This window comes from Equus quagga, chromosome 13, assembly GCF_021613505.1.
Source record: "Equus quagga isolate Etosha38 chromosome 13, UCLA_HA_Equagga_1.0, whole genome shotgun sequence".
NCBI classification, from domain to species: domain Eukaryota; kingdom Metazoa; phylum Chordata; class Mammalia; order Perissodactyla; family Equidae; genus Equus; species Equus quagga.
The window spans coordinates 35,151,179-35,168,244 of NC_060279.1; the positions used below are offsets into that span (position 1 = coordinate 35,151,179).

The 17,066-nt window shown below is 36.9% G+C and overlaps 2 protein-coding genes across 2 annotated transcripts; one reads left to right on the forward strand and one right to left on the reverse strand.

The window, feature by feature from the left end:
* The first annotated feature begins 1,339 nt into the window (after positions 1 to 1,339).
* On the forward strand, positions 1,340 to 2,287 carry LOC124249462 (olfactory receptor 10T2). The gene has a single exon (XM_046680432.1). It carries the CDS (start codon positions 1,340 to 1,342, stop codon positions 2,285 to 2,287), a length of 948 nt encoding a protein of 315 aa, XP_046536388.1.
* Positions 2,288 to 14,915: 12,628 nt separating this feature from the next.
* On the reverse strand, positions 14,916 to 15,883 carry LOC124249304 (olfactory receptor 10R2). The gene has a single exon (XM_046680177.1). It carries the CDS (start codon positions 15,840 to 15,842, stop codon positions 14,916 to 14,918), a length of 927 nt encoding a protein of 308 aa, XP_046536133.1. The 5' UTR covers positions 15,843 to 15,883.
* Between the last annotated feature and the right edge of the window lie 1,183 nt (positions 15,884 to 17,066).

The window sequence follows — 17,066 nt, forward strand, 5'->3', positions numbered from 1 at the left end:
GCTAACATCTGTTGCCAATCTTCCTCTGCTTTGTGTTATGAAATAGGCGCTATTTGTATTTTGTTAACACTTACAGCATAAAACAGCCTAGGCATGATAGCACGTTTTCTCTAAATAAAAGCAGACATTATGAAATGAGGCTATATAAAATAAAGGGAAGGAAATGTTTGAAGTTAGTTCTTGATAAATTTTGTTTTCCAGAGGCACTTACTACTGCTTCCTCTCATGTTTTTACTGAGCTATGCACTGGTAGAAAAATTTTCAAGGGTGTGATGTGGAGACAGCATTGGAGAGACGGTCCTTTTCCTGAGGCAAACCAGGACCCATGCTGTTGCCGTTCTGTCTCTAAGAACCAAAGTGCCATAGATAGCCCCATTCACAAATGAATAATGGAAATGAGTTTACTAATCACAGCATGGGAAGTCTCCCTTTTCCCTCAAATCACCACTCCCATCCCAAATCCTCTCAGATGCCTTCTGACGTAGATCAAATGATGTGTTGGATTCTCTGACTGTTCTCAGTCAGAGAACAATTGAACTGTTGTTGAACTCAAAAATAAACAATCATAAGTTTGCTGTCATTATTGTACTTACCTGCTGATTATATTTGGTCACTGATATGAGCTTTCTTTACTTGCTACCATTCCGGCAGTCCATCCACTGTGACTGCCAGTGATCAGAGCACAGTATATCATGCTACCAATAATCATCTGCACAACCACATGTTATAAATGGCATGCATAATTTAGATGCATGGATATTACAAAAGTAACTTGTTTTTTATTTAGCAAAAAATAATAACATTTTTGGAAGCAGCAGATTGTTCTTGTTTATGTTTATGTAGCCAAAAATAGATGGAAATACTATGGACTGGATAAAAGTGAAGTATACTTAGCATCATCAAATTAAAATATGCTTATTGTTAAACACTTGGAAAATATAAAAATATATCAGAAAGTAAATCAAAATCACCTCTAATCTTATTATAAATATAGCTTTGTGTTTCCATTTTCGCTTATTATATTAGCAGAATTTTCTCATGTCCTTATATAGTCTTTGGAAATATCAAATGGTTGCTTCTTTTAATATTTGTGTATGTCTATAATATAGTTAGTCATTCTCTCATTATTGGAGATTAATAATTTCTTATAAAAATCATCAAAGGGAATATCTATATCTAGATATATTGAGAAAGAGAGACAGAGACGGAGAGCGATCTATCAATATCCCCAGTCTAAAAATAAGATACTTAAAGTGAAGGCATTGGGAAAATGTTCTTATTACAATGATAATTATGACTTTGTCTCTCCTAAACTCATTCACAGAAAGAAGTTATTCAGATGAAAGGTTTCAATAGAACCACTGTGGTTTCACAGTTCATCCTGGTGGGCTTCTCTAGCCTGGGGGAGCTCCAACTGTTGCTTTTTGTCATCTTCCTTCTCCTGTACTTGACAATCCTGGTGGCCAATGCGACCATCATGACTGTTATCTGCCTCAGCAGAACTCTACACACTCCCATGTATGGTTTCCTATTCATTCTTTCCTTTTCTGAATCCAGCTACACTTTTGTCATTATCCCTCAGCTGCTGGTCCACCTGCTCTCAGCCACCAAGACTATCTCCTTCACGGCCTGTGCCACCCAGCTCTTCTTCTTCCTTGGTTTTGCCTGTACCAACTGCTTTCTCATTGCTGTGATGGGATATGATCGCTATGTGGCAATTTGCCATCCCCTGAGGTACACACTCATCATGAACAAAAGGCTAGGATTAGGGTTAGTTTCTCTGTCGGGAGTCACTGGTTTCTTTATTGCTTTGGTGGCCACCAACCTCATCTGTGACATGCCTTTTTGTGGCCCCAATATGGTCAACCACTATTTCTGTGACATGGCACCTGTTATTAAGTTGGCCTGCACAGACACTCATGTAAAAGAACTGGCTTTATTCAGCCTCAGCATCCTGGTGATCATGATGCCTTTTCTGTTAATTCTCATATCCTATGGCTTCATTGTTAACACCATCCTGAAGATCCCCTCCACTGAGGGCAAAAGGAAGTCTTTTGCCACCTGTGCCTCACACCTCACCGTGGTCTTTGTCCACTATGGCTGTGCCTCCATCATCTACCTTCGGCCCAAACCCAAGTCTGCCTCAGACGAGGATCAGTTAGTGGCGGTGACCTACACTGTGGTTACCCCCCTGCTTAATCCTCTTGTCTACAGTCTGAGGAACCAGGAGGTGAAGACTGCACTGAAAAGAGTTGTGGGAGTGCCTGTGGTAACCAAGTTGATCTAACAAAAATTTTTTAAATGAACTAGAGAAGTCACAGAAGAAGTCAAAGGCATGAAATTTTCTCTGTCCTTTTATCAGTCCAGTCATGACTTGGACAATGTTTCCAAGGACTAAGACTAGTGTTGCCTTTTCCTTTCCTCCTATTCCAGAAAAAGTGCAAGTCAATCTACATGTTACATTGTTCAATAATTGGTTAAAAAAAGAGAGAGAAGGAAAGAAACTCACACTTGCCAAAAAGAGACAAATTTAGTTTCTTTAAGGGAAGATGCAATACTCAAAATGAGAGGTGGCCAAGGATTACTTTTCTGGTTGGATAGAGAGAATTAAATCTGAAGTTATTGGAAGCATCTTATGCAGGACACAGGCATTCACCTAGTAGTAAGCCCAATGTGCACCAGGTTCCATGTAAAGGGGAAAAATTTAACTGAAAAAATCGATACTTCATGGAGGTGGAGGAGTGAGTAAGTAGAAAGAGGAACAATGAAAAAAACTGTGAAAATACAAGATAATCAGATCTGTTAAAAGGATACAGACAAAGAGTTATGAGTACCAAAAGAACAAATATTTATTCCTTGTGAAAGAACAAAAGTTTGGAATAAGTGAGATGAAAGGAGGGGAAAGAAAATTTGAACTGAGCCTTAAATGGCGAACAATGTTTCAGTACTAAGTAACTGGGTTTTCCAGTGACAAAAACATTAGTCAATTGTACCAGAATTGTAGATATTTTTCAAAATCTAATACTAAATATTTTATGTTAATTATAAATTAAACACATTCCATTTTTCGTGCGTAGTTTTGCTTTATTTCCACAGTGATATGAGTTTTTAGTGGATGTAATTTTAACAATGGACATGAAACAACCAACAATAACATCCTTGCGTTTGCTGTTAAAGAGGAACATAATGCTCTGATGAGACAGAGATGGCCCGAATCTTTCAGTGGACCAACTCTGTGACAGTCATAAAGCAACACTTATATGAATCTAGCATTTTATTGTAATAATTTGAATTATAAATACTAAACAGAATTGATTTTAAATTTCAACTCTATTGTTTTCAAGCCATGTAATTTGAGAGATGATATTTAAGACTATTGAAACTGATCTGCCTTGAATTTTTCCATCTGGACAACTGAGGTTTTCTTGAGTGAATATGTGAATTATCTAGTTAGCACAGTGCTTGTCTTCTGGTTAGGAGAATCAACTACTGTTCATTAAACCCTTTTTCTGCCCAGCAACCCAACCCATCTAGAATAAAAATCTCCTGATTTGTTAAAATTATGTTGTACCACACAAAGGGAAAACTGTTATCATTAATTGTGTGACTGTGAAAATTACATATAAACAAGGAAAACATTTCTTATATAAGACGTTAACCAGCATGGTCTACTCCCTCTGTAAAACACCCTGCTTGATTCCCATGGCACAATGAACACTCATATCTAATTACTTTCTAGTGTGTCTGTGTATTTCAACCCTTACAATTTAAATTGTATATGTTTGTTCTCAAAACTATCTATGACAGTTGTATTTGTTATTCTGTTTATTTTCCTTGTGAAATGTAATTTTGTACTATGTAGCCTGGTGAAGTATGATTGCAAAAAAGGATCATTTGTTTCTAACACAGCTAGGTCGAGTGTTTTGGAAAAATTAAATATGAACAAGAAGATCACAGGAGAAAACAAAAATCATAGAAATCTAGAAGTGTTATTTACTTAGATTATTTTGCAAGTGTCTCTAAGTTTCTGGTCATCTTTGAATTTATCAGAATTTTTCTAATGAATTATGGGTGAGCTTATGCTAGATAGTGCTCTAAAGAGCTCCCATCCTGTAGTCCAATACTCGAAGGAAAAATCTTATCCCTAAATGAAAGTATCTACAAAAATTTGTATATTTAAGGATTTTGAGTTGAAATAAAGCATTTCAATTGTATGAGTCATTCTTTTGATATTCTACTCTACCAGGCTTTTTGAGTTAATCAACCAACTACCTAACCTTATTGGGTTAGGTGAGAGGATTTCTATTGTATGCTTTCAATTTCAATGATGTAAAAATATTTTTTTTCTGTGTATGATACAGAGACATAATAAGCAAAAACAAACAAAAAACCCCAAAATCAAAAGAGTGAACTGTGTTAAAATGGTGAATGTATAGTTGATTAATTTTCCTTAAATACTACTTAAGGCCATATAATTTTATGAAGCTCTACAACTCAAGTTGAATATACAGTTACAACTCTTGTTTTCCCACGTTAGAGCTCAATCCCCCACATGCCTTGTTAGCAAGATAGTCACTATTTCCTTCTTGAGGCCTTCTAAGCTGAATTTTTCAGAAACTCTGGGGATTGGCACATTTAAAAGGAGAGTCAAGAGGGTTTCCATTCAAAAGCAGAGAGAAGGCTGGTTCTCTATATGCTGCTTGTGCTTCCTGCCACTCACAACATCATTATCAGGGCTGTTCTTACATCACCCACAGGCAGTGCTGGTTCACTCTTTACAAAGGGCTTCCCAGGTGCCATGGTTCTTTGAGGGACATTAATTCATTTCCCCCAGACACATAAAGGCTCCCCCACACCGGTACTCCCCAGGTTTTGGCTCTGTCCCTATTTAATTCCCATTTGCGACCCTGTCCTGAATCACCAGCTGCCTCAGGAACACTGAGTCAGAACTTAGTGGGTTGGGTAGGCATCCTAGACCCCAAGTTGTCATCTCTCTTTTCTCTGTGGGGATCTGTACCTGGAAAATGGGAGTTTTTCTTTCACACTTTCAAAGCTTTTCTTTGAGACCTTTCTTTCAAACTCTACCCTTTCTTTCTTCAAACAATCAGACAAGTAACTTCTTCTAAGGCAAAATACTCTCACAATTCCAGGGTTCCCTCAATGTACCTTTTCAAGTGCATCAACACACCTGCCTCTGAAAATTTCTCTCAGTGATTTGAAAGTGATTGTGTCACCAGAAAAGGGGGAAAGTTAAGGAAAACTACTTGAAATTAGCACTAGCAGTACACTTGCTCTGGCCAGATAGCCCACACCAGCTATTATTTTTTCAATAATGAACAACTATAACATAAGCTTGAAAAGAAAGATTACCTGAAGTGGGCTGTAAAATGTTACATTTAACTAGAGTGCTAGTTTTAAGGAAAATAATTTATATTTTCTGCCTCCAGTAACTAGTCAAAGAAAGTACCTATTACTTATCTCAAAGAGAAAGGTCACAGTTCTCTTTTTCTTTGAAATGATGTCAATATCATATTTATATTTTTGGGAAAGGGAGAATTTTTGCAAATCACATATCCAATAAAGGGTTAATATCCAAAATAGATAAGGAGCTCAGACAATTTAATAGCCATGAAACAATCCAATTAAAAAGTTGACCAAGTATCCAAATAGACATTTTTCTACAGAAAATGTACAAATGGCCAACAGGTGCATGAAAAGGGGCTCAACATCACTAATCATCAGGGAAATGCAAATCAAAACCACGATGTGTTATCATCTCATACCTATTAGGCTGTGTGTTATTAAAAGGATAAGAGATAACAACTGCTGGCAAGAATGTGGAGATAAAAGGACCCTTGTATACTGCTGGTGGGAATGTAAACTAGTATAGCAACCATGGCAAATAGTACGGAGGTTTCTCAAGAAACTAAAAATAAAATTACCATATGATCAAGCAATTCCACCTCTGGGTATTTATCCAAAGGAAATGAAATCATTATCTTGAAGATGTATTTGTGCTTCCATGTTCATAGAAGCATTGTTCATAACAGCTAAGATATAGAAACAACCAAAGGGTCCATTGATAGATGAATAGATAAAGAAGATGTGGTATATATACAATGGAATATTATTCAGCCTTAAAAAGAGAAGGAAATCCTGTCATTTGAACAACATGGATGAACCTAGAGGGCATTATGCTAAGTAAAATAAGCCAAATAGAGAAAGACAAATACTGTGTAGTATCATTTACCTGTGGAATCTAAAAAAAAGAAAAAGTTGAACTCAGAGAAACAGAGAGTAGAAAAGTCGTTAACAGAGCCTGGGGCATGGGGAAAATAGGGACAGGTTGCTAAAATGGTACAAAGTTTCAGTTATAAGGTGACTAAGTTCTGAGGATCTAATGTACAGCATGGTGAGTATAGTTGGTAACACTGATTTGTATAATTGAAATTTGCTGAGAGAGTAGAACTTAAATGTCCTCAAACAAACAGAAAAGATAAATATGTGAGGTGATCTTTGTCTGTATTAACTAAATGGGAAGAATCCTTTCACAATGTATGCGTATATCGAATCATCACATTGTACACTTTAAATGTATTGCAATTTTGTTTGTCAATTATACTCCAATAAAGCTGAAAAAAAAGACAAAATGTTGGTCAAAACAAACATCTACAGTTTTATTAACATTTATGTTACTGTATGTTTTTAGAAAAAATTGACATGAATAACAAATGGAAAATCCCACAACTTCTCCTGTAAGAAAGGCTTCCCTTTCCCCAAAATATAAATATGATATTCACGTCATTTCAAAGCAAAAGAGAACTATGACAGAAGTTGCTCACTTAACCACTCTACCAGCAGGCTGGCCCCATTCATATGATTTTTATCTTTTATTGTATTAATATAATATACCATGTTTATTGATTTGCATATATTGAACCATATTTGCATCCCTGGAATAAATCCCACTTGATCATGGGGTATGATTTTTTTAGCGTGTTGTTGAATTCAGTTTTCTAATATATTATTGAAAATGTTTGCATTTATTAATCATGAATATTGATCTATAATTTCTCTTCTTGTGGTGTCCTTATCTGGCTTTGGTATCAGGTAATTCTGTTCCTTTCTGTTCAATTTTGTGAAGAGTTTGAAAAGGATTTACCTTAATTCTTCTTTAAATGTTTGGTAGAATTCGCTAGTGAAACCCTTCAATCCTGAGCTTTTCTGTGTTGGGAGATTTTTGATTACTGCTTCAATCTTCTTCATCATTATCAGTCTATTTAGACTTTTCTATTTCATCATGATTCAGTCTGGGTAGATTGTATGTTTGAGGAATTTATCCATTTTTTCTAGGTTATCCAATTTGTCAACATATAATTGTTCATAGTAATCTCCTACATCCTACGTATTTCGGTGGTATCAGTTGTAATGTCTCCTCTTTCATTTCTGATTACATTTATTTGAGTTTTCTCTCTTTTTTTGCTGGTGAGTCCAGCTAAAGTGTTGTCTATTTTGTTTATGTTTTCAACAAGCAACTCATAGTGTTGTTGATCTTTTCCATCTCTATTTTATTTATTTCTGCTCTGATATTTGTTATCTCTGCTCACTTACTATTATTGTATTGTGGTCTATTTCTCCCTTCAGATCTTTTAGTATTTGCTTAATATATTCAGATGCTCCAATGTTGGGTGTGTATATGTTTATAATTGTTATACTCTCTTAAGGGGCTCACCCCTTTGTCATTATATAATGACCTTTGTCTCCTTACCATTCCTGGCTTAAAGTCTATTTTACATGATATAATTATAGCTACTCTTGTTTTCTTTTAGTTTAGATTTGCATGGAATATCTTCTTCAATCCTTTTTTCTTTCATCCTATGCATGTCCTTGAAGTGAGTTTTTTGTGGCAGCATGTAGTTTGTTTTGTTTTCTTATCAATCCAGATACTCTGTGCTATTTATTGGAGAATTCAATTTATTTACATTTAGAGTAATTATTTATATGTAAAGCCTTACTAATACCATCTTATTAATCGCTTCCTGGTTGGTTGTTATTCCATTTTTCCTTTTTTCCTTTCCTTCTGCCTATTTTTGTGAATTAGCGATTTTTCATAGTGGTGTGTTCAGAATCCCTTTTCTTTATCTTTTGTGAACCTGCTATAGGCTTTTGCTTTGTAGTTACCATGAGGCTCACATAAAATATATATATGTCACAGTCCATTTCACACTGAAAGCAACATAACTTTGACTGCATAAAAAATTCTACCTTTTACTCCTCTAAGTTTTTAAGCCACAATTAACTCTTTTTATATTGTGTATTTGTTAAGAAGTGATAGTAGAGATACTAATTTTTAATACTCCTCTCCTTTAACCTTTTACTATAGTTGAGTGGTTAATGCACCATCATATTACAGAATTCAAATTTTCTAAATCTGACTATATATTTACCTTTACCAGTGTGTTGTGCATTTTCATGTTACTAATTAATATCCTTTTATTTCAGCTTGAAGAACTCCTTGCAGCATTTTTTTGTAAGGCACGTCTAGTGGAGATGAACTCGTTCAGCTTTTATTTGTCTGGAAAAATCTTCATTTCTCCTCCATTTCTGAAAGATAACTTTGCCAGGTAGAATACTCTTGGCTGGCAATTTTTTCCCTCAGTATATTGAATATACCATCCCACTCTCTCCTGGTCCATAAAGTTTCAGCTGAGAAATCCACTGGCAGCATAATGAGAGTTCCTTTGTAGGTTACAATTTTTTTCCATTGCTGCTTTTAGGATTTTCTCTTTTTCTTTGATTTTTGAAAGTTCATTATAATGTGTCTTGGAGAAGACAGTTTTGAATTGAAATAATGAGGTGATGATGGTTTCATGAAAAATAATTCCATGAAATTGTATATTCAAGTATTTCCTGAGGTTTGAGAAATTCTCAACTTTTATTTTTTTAAATAAACATTCTGCCCCTTCTTCCTCTTTGCTCTTTCTGGAAACCCAATGATTTTGATATTTGTTCTTTTGATGGTGTTTCACAGATCACATAGGCTTTCTTCATGCATTTTCATTCTTTTTGTATGTTCTACTCTGACTGGGTTATTTCAAAGTTCCTATCCTCTTAGTCACTGATTCTATCTTCTGTTTTGTCTATTCTGCTATTAATGCTCTCTATTGCATTTTTAATTTTATTCATTGAATTCTTCAGTGCCACAATTTCTGTTTGACTCTTTTTTTATGATTTCTACCTCTTTGTTAAATTTCTCACTTTGTTCATGTACTGTTTTCCTGATTTTGTTGAATCGTTTTTCTGTATTTTCTTATAGCTCATTGAGTTTCCTCAAAACAGCTATTTTGAACTCTTTATTGCATAAGTCACATATCTTCATGTCTTTGGGTTTAGTTACTAGGGGATTATTGTGATCTTTTGATGATGTCATGTTTCCTTGATTCTTCATGTTCCTTGGAGTTTTACATTGTTGTTTTAGCATTTGAAGTAGCAGTCACCTCCTCCAATCCTTACTAGCTGCCTTCAGAAGGGAGATGCTTTTTGTTGGTCCTGCTTTTATCCCAGTCTTTCTCTGTCCTTGTATGGATACAGCTGCTCCATGCTTCTTGCTCTCCTTTGTGACAGAATTATTAAGCTTGGCATGTCTTTTCTAGATTTTACAACAAACCAGACTGGATGATAAAAATCTCTCTTTTGTTTCCTAAAGGTGGCACCACAGCTCAACTTTGTGCTTTCTCCCTTGCCCATAGGCCATCTCCTGTTTTCTGTGTACCTTCCCTGTCTACTATAGCTTACTCTCACAGCCATCTCAGATGCATGAACAAGGAGCCAGCTGTGGAGTTGGAGGAGGTATGAATTTGGCAGCTGGAGTGTTGGGGGTGCCCACAGGCTAGCTGGAGAGATTCTCAAGTGAGGCTTTCCCAGTGGCTTGTGAATGGACTTCCTGCTGAAATTCTGGACACAAACAACAGGAACCACATCCCTTAAATGCCCTCTGATATTCTTATCTGCTTTTCCTGATCTCCTATCTCCACTCAGTCATGGAAGTCCTGCCCCAATACTCTGGGTGCTCTGGGAGAGAAATGAGTTTCTCCATCAGCATCCCACATAGGTGGGGATACTAGGGACTAACTCATTTCTGTCCCTTTCCACTTAGGAGAGATTGTCACCAGCTAGCTTATCCCATACTGTGCTTCCTTGAGGGAGGGGTGCAACAAATTTCCTCTTAAAATCTCCTATGCATCTAACCTTGTTTTTGTTGTTTTATTTTTTCCTCCAACATGGTGCTAAAATCTCTTCTCAGTAAACCAGGGCTTCACAAATGCTCTTTCATCCTTGGGTGTCTGCCCAAGTCATCCCACTTTGGGTGTTCCTCAACTGCAACCAAGAAAGGCTGAAGCCAGTTCACAGACTCCTGCTGGTTCCATGGCCCACAAAAACATCTGTCTACATTTTACCCAGTGTACAAGTGGGAAAGACTCCTGGGATCCCTTGGGGTATGATGCTGGATCCCCCAACTCCTAGACAGGCAGTTTTGTTTGTGGCTTAATAGTGAATTTTAGTTGTTATACAGGTGGACAAAAAGGAGGAACATTTTATGCCACCACAATTCTCTTGTTCACCTCTTTCATGTCTTTGCTTGAATGTATCCTTCCTAATGAGGTCTTCCTGGACAATTTGTATAAAATCATCACTCCCAACACTTCCACTCACTAGCCATACTCAACTTTTCTTCCATTGCACGCATAATCTTCTAGTATATATATAACTTACTAATTGATCTTGTTTATTGTCTATGTTTTTCTTTCTCTGCTCTAGTATATAAGCTCCATGAAGGCAAGGTTCTTCATTTTTGTTCACTAATATATCCTTTAGCTAAAGAAAAAGTGCCTAACATTTAGTAAGCGCTCAGTAAATAATATTTTATTAGATTAAAAATGGGCATTTTTGGAATTATGTGAAGAAAAAGTGTCTCTATGTATGGAAACACATATGTAAATTCTTGAAAGCCTAGCAGTGAAATCTAATGGAGATCTATCAGTTTCATGTGTTCAGCATCCCACTTTCAGGGAACTTTCTCTCTCTGACTCCATGTAAACCAATTGCGGAAATGAATTACAGGAAGTTATCCCCTTGACCACAGGTTTGTGCATGTGACCTCACTGAGGCAAAGTATTTTCTCTCACCCAGGATTTAAAAACATGAGTAGACAGAGAGGGCTAGAAATCATCCAATGACAATTCCTCAAAAGGTGATTAACAAGATCCTACAGCTGAGAGTTTTGGGGTTGCTCTATTTCCTTCAAAAGGCCTGGCTATTGAATCTTTCTTTATGTACATGAACTGTCCACAAACCTTCAAAAAATTATAAGTTTTGCTTACTTAAGTTAACCTTATTTGGTGTGAAATGTCTGAGATTTTGCACTAGTTGTAAGCTAAGAAGTTAGTCTGTTAAAATTTCATGGAAGTTGGTAGAAGTCCCCTAGGTCAAAGGCAAAATACAGTTTATTACTTACAGTAATTGCAGTAGCAAGAGTATTAAAACTTGTGATGAGCCCCAAACTCATGAGGAAATGTGATTCCTGTACATACAGTAGTGTGTGTTACAGGAGAGTGACCCAGAGAACAGGTGAACAAGACAGTCTTAACCTTTCCCTCTACTTGACTAAACTTCAGACAGACTTCTTCCTGACTCTAGACCTCTGACCTCTCTTTTATTATATCTTTTCATCTTATTTATTTACTTTAAAGAACTAGTAATTGTAAATTGTTTCTCTGTCCTTCTGAAATATAAACCTTTTTAAAAGCCTCTCGTCAGGATTTTTCTTTAAACAAATAGCCTTTCTCTTTTTTTAAGGTATGCTTTTTTTGGTGAGGAAGCTTGGCCCTGAGCTAACGTTGGTTGCCAATCTCCTTCTTTTGTTTTTTTTCTCCCCAAAGCCCTGGTACATAGTTGTATATGCTAGTTGTATGTCTTTCTAGTTCTTCTATGTAACATGCTGCCGCAGCATGGCTTGATGTGCAGTGTGTAGGTCCATACCCATGATCCTAACTGGTGAACCCCAGGCTACCAAAGAAGAGCATACGAACTTAGCCACTATGCCACCGGACCAGCGCCCTCTTATCAGTTTTACAACTCAGGAGTGTCGTTCTAAGGACCTGGAAAACATCCCTTTGAAATATAATCATCAAGGAAGATGCTGTTCTTATATTCCAGTTTCTACGGAAGAGTAGGAACCTAACTTTGATGGGTGCATTGCTACAATTTATAAAACCGCTTCCTGTCATAAAGCAATGGAAGTTTATTTTTCCTTTTAATAAAGTCAATTAGCAGATACAAATGGCCTAAGTTCCTCCAGTCCATTTCCACTAACTCATCCCCGCCTTTAAAAATCTTGTTACTCTTTGTTATAGCAGAGTTGCCAAGTTTAGACTGAGTTCTGGTCTTTCTCCTCTGTTAACCTTGAATAAAGTGTCCTTGGCCTGTTTATCATTGTCTAGCACAGTTTGCTTTAACACAGGGAACCAAAATCTTTTATTTGGAGGAAGATTAGCCCTGAGCTAACATCTGCCACCAATGTTCCTCTTTTTGCTGAAGAAGATTGACCCTGAGCTAACATCTGTGCCCATCTTCCTGTATTTTATATGTGGGACACCTGCCACAGCATGGCTTGATAAGCAGTGCATAGGTCTGTGCCTAGGATCCAAACCAGTGACTCCCAGGCTGCCGAAGCAGAGCATGCGAATTCAACTGCTATGCCACTGGACTGGTCCCTATGGAACCCAAATCTTTTATGTGGGCAATAAAAAAACTTATCTACAGAGAACAACAACATCTCTCTCTTCTAAGGCTGTTACAATAGGAATACTAAGGAACAGGTAAAAGTTAAATAAAAAAATCACTCAGGAGACCCACACATAAAGAAGATAGTAGGAAATTAGACCCATAAAGTAAGAGAGATGAAAATTTTTAAAAATCACATTAGTGTGAGGCTGCTGAGGAAAATATTCTATGCACTAGTGTTGGACACAAAACTCAGTCACTTTTATGAAAGTTGACCAAGGTGTTAAGTGGAAAGCCTATTTCTGGAACTTCCTCTTTAATTACTGCAATTTCCTACAGTATAGAATTTAATTTTCTAATATCTACATGCTTTATATTCAGAAACTTTAAATTCTAGATGGCTCCTCCAAATTTTTTTTAATGCATGTGGCATAACAAAACAGCACTATTCTAGTAAAATTCTGTGTGCTGTCCTAATCAACCAGAATTGCATCTCTGCTCCCCATGGTGTGTTTTTCTGAAATTCAACATTGAAGCTGAATTTAACCCGTTGATAAAATCTAATAGGTAGCCACAAGAATGCCAATTAATTTCTCTTTTTATATGTTTAATTTATAAAACATATAAAATCTGTGACAGAAGGATATAAGTAATTTCTCAAATAGGTAAAAAAGAACATTATAACAAAGTGTCAAAAGTAGAAAAGAAAAGATAAATGATAAAAATAGAGTGAAATGATTTAGATGAGAATGGTCATAAACAAGGGAATCATGATTTGGGCCTATGAATGGGCCTTGGGTAATCCATAAACTCCTTAAATTGTAAGCAAGTTTCCCCTTCCTATGTGCATGAGGATAATCTCATGTTGGGATATTGCTTTCAACAGATTGTCAAAGAAATATCTGTTGCAAGGTGTGGACTAGAATTAAGGTGATTAACCATGACTATACCACTGGTTAGGCCAATGGCTTGAGTCTTTACAAAAAAATAACTTTTTGGATTCAATATTTACCAATAAACCCCATCATAATACCTTATTCTAGAGTAAAAACAGGCATCAGTGGCACAGGGTGTAAACAAGGGAGTTTTTCTGACCTAGTTTCAATTGAGGCACAAAAGCAATGGGAGAAAAATGTGCCAACTTTCAAAAAAATTAAAAAATTCAGTTAATAGGATATTGAAATATATTCTTTGGAGGAAGCTATTGGAGTTCTTGACACTTCATATTCTCTCATAAGGAGTACCACTTCAAAACTTTGTGCCACCTAGAGTCAAAGATACAGAGAGGATTGGTATCTTATTCTACGTGAGAAATCTGAATGTAGGAGTCTGTGGCTATTGGTGTGAAGTACCAGAGCTGAGAGAGATGTCTGCACTTCATTGGACTGTGGGAGAGGCAAGGAAGCACAAAATTTTATTTCAGATCAGATATGGGCCAGTTGAGAGAAAAAGTCAATCTGAAATCAGTTAAAGTGGATTTGCCCAAGATGACCTCTAAAAGAGATGTGGAGAACTCTCAGAGTTAAGAGGTAAGTTGACAAGCTGTCAGCCAGAGACAGCTTCAACCCTGTCACAAGAAAGGTAGTAAAAGTTCCAAGTAGGAAATGCTTCCAGAAACCCATGAAATCTCAGTGCATAAGAAGGACTCAGTGTCCAACATCTGCAAAGTCCTGAGAGCACCATTGCCAGAACATGACTGTAACAGTCAAGTAAGAACATTCCTCCACCTGTTCGTTCCCTCTCCCCGACACAAACCTTGAAGATTGGTCATGAAAGCCAGCAGTGAGAGAAGTGGTGGCTGACAGAGCTAATAAATAAGTGAACCTCCACTGGCCCCAATGTAGGCCTCATGAATTAAAGAATACTAACACCAGAGAAAGGAGAAAATTTTAGCACTAAATGAAGCATAGTGTTTCTGTTATTCCAGTGAATTGAATAAGTGAAATTTGAAGGATATCCTGAGATCTCACCTCAGAAGCTGAAAAATAATTTAAAGGACTTGTGAGGAAAAAAATATATTTTAAGATATGCATCTTATAGAGAATTATCATTTCAATGAATTGGTTACATACATAATATGAATGAAAAAAGGAGGGCATTATTTACCATAGAATCTAAAATATAACAATATTTCAATTATACAATTGTACAGATGCTTTTTTCCCCAACACTTTTCTGAGAGCAACTTGTACATCCTTGTTTCTGAGACTGTATACCATAGGGTTTAATAATGGAGTGACAATGGTGTATGTCACCGTTACCAGCCTGTCCTTGCTGGACACATAGTTTGCTGTTGGCCTCAGGTAGATGTAGGAAGCACAGCCATAGTGAACAATAACAACAGTGAGGTGAGAGGCACAGGTGGAAAAAGCTTTCCTTCGGCCTTCAGCAGACGGAATCTTTAGGATTGTCCTCAGAATGCAGCTATAAGAAACACAGATGAACAAAAAGGGGACAACAAGTACAAGAACCCCACAGATGAATATGACAAATTCATGAACATCTGTGTTGGTGCAAGCCAGATGAATGACTGGGGAGATGTCACAGAAGTAATGGTTGATCTTGTTGGCACCACAGAAAGGGAGGCTGAAAACTAAATTTACTATTGTTAGTGAAGCCAAGAAGCCTCCAATCCCACAAGCGGTTGCCAATTTTCCACACACCTGCCAATTCATAAGGATGGGGTAATGCAGAGGATGACAGATGGCAGCATAGCGATCATAACCCATCACTCCCAATAGTAGGCAGTTGGTAATAGCAAAACCAAGGAAGAAGAACATTTGAATGGCACAACAGATGAAGCAGATTGTTTGGGCCACAGAGAGGAGATTGATGAGCATCTTGGGAAGGATGACAAAGGTGTAGAAGGTCTCTGATGTTGAGAGAATGCCAAGGAAGAAGTACATTGGAGTGTGGAGGCTTTGATCTTGACGGATGACACTAACAATAGTGACATTACCACTGAGAATAACTAGATATAGAAAGAGAAAAACCACAAAGAGGGCAAGCTGAATTTCACCAAGGCTCGAAAAACCCAGCAAGAAGAATTCAGTGACCATGGTGATGTTTTCTGCTGTGACCTGTGAAAAATAGGGAAGACATAAAACGTATTCAGTACCTAGATTCTCTGATTCACTATCCCACTTTTTAAAAACCCTGTGACTTCATGGACACACTCAAATAATATAGGAAAATCTATCTGCAAATGAGTGGATCAGCAAACTTAATTCCATCTCCAATTTTAATTCTTCTTTTTCATGTAACCAAACTTATTCATATATTCCAGAGATTATAACATGTACGTTTTTGGAGGGCCATTATTCTGGCTACTACAACTTTTGTTGCTACTAGTTCCATTGAGTGGATTCAGACTTCTAGAGACCCTATATACAGCACAGTGGAACTCTGTCCAGTCTTTTTTTGTGCCATCCTCCCATCTTCCGGCACTATACCAGACAATGCTTTACTTTTATTTGAGGGTTTTCACTGCTAATTTCTTTTTTCCAAAGTGGGTGGCCTAGTCTTTCTTCTTAGCCTGTCTTAGTCTGGAAGCTCTGCTGAAATCTATCCACCATGAGTGACCTTGCTGGAATTTGAAATACCAGGGGAATAGCTTTTATGCATTACAGCAACTCACACCCATCACAGTATGGCAACTGACAAATAGGTAGCGTGGTTCTCCCTGAATGGGAAATAAACCTGGGCCATTATGGTGAGAGCACCAAATCTTAACCTCTAGACCACCAGGGCTGGCTCTACTAGCAACATAAAATCCAAAAATGAAACAACACAATTCTGTTTATAATACTATCAAAAATATATTTAGGATTAAAATTAACAAATGAGGAGCAAGATAGATTCACAGAAAACTACCAAACACTGTTGAGAGGAATTAAAGAAGAATTAAATAAATGAAGAGATATCATTTTCCTTGGCTTTAAAGACTCAATATTATTATGAGGCAGTTCTGAGCAAATTGGTCTTTAGATTCAGCATAATTTCTGTCAACTCGCAGCAGACTTTCTTGTAAAAATTGACAAAGTGGGGGCTGGCCTGGTGGCATATTGGTTAAGTTCCCGCACTCTGCTTCAGTGGCCTGGGGTTCCTGGATGTGGACCTACACACCACTTGTCAAGCCATGCTGTAGTGGCATCTCACATACAAAATAGGGGAAGATTGGTGTAGATGTTAGCTCAGGGACAATCTTCCTTGCTAAAAAATAAGTAAACAAGTAAATAAATAAGCTTTAAAAAAAATTGACAAAGTGATCATAAAATGTATAT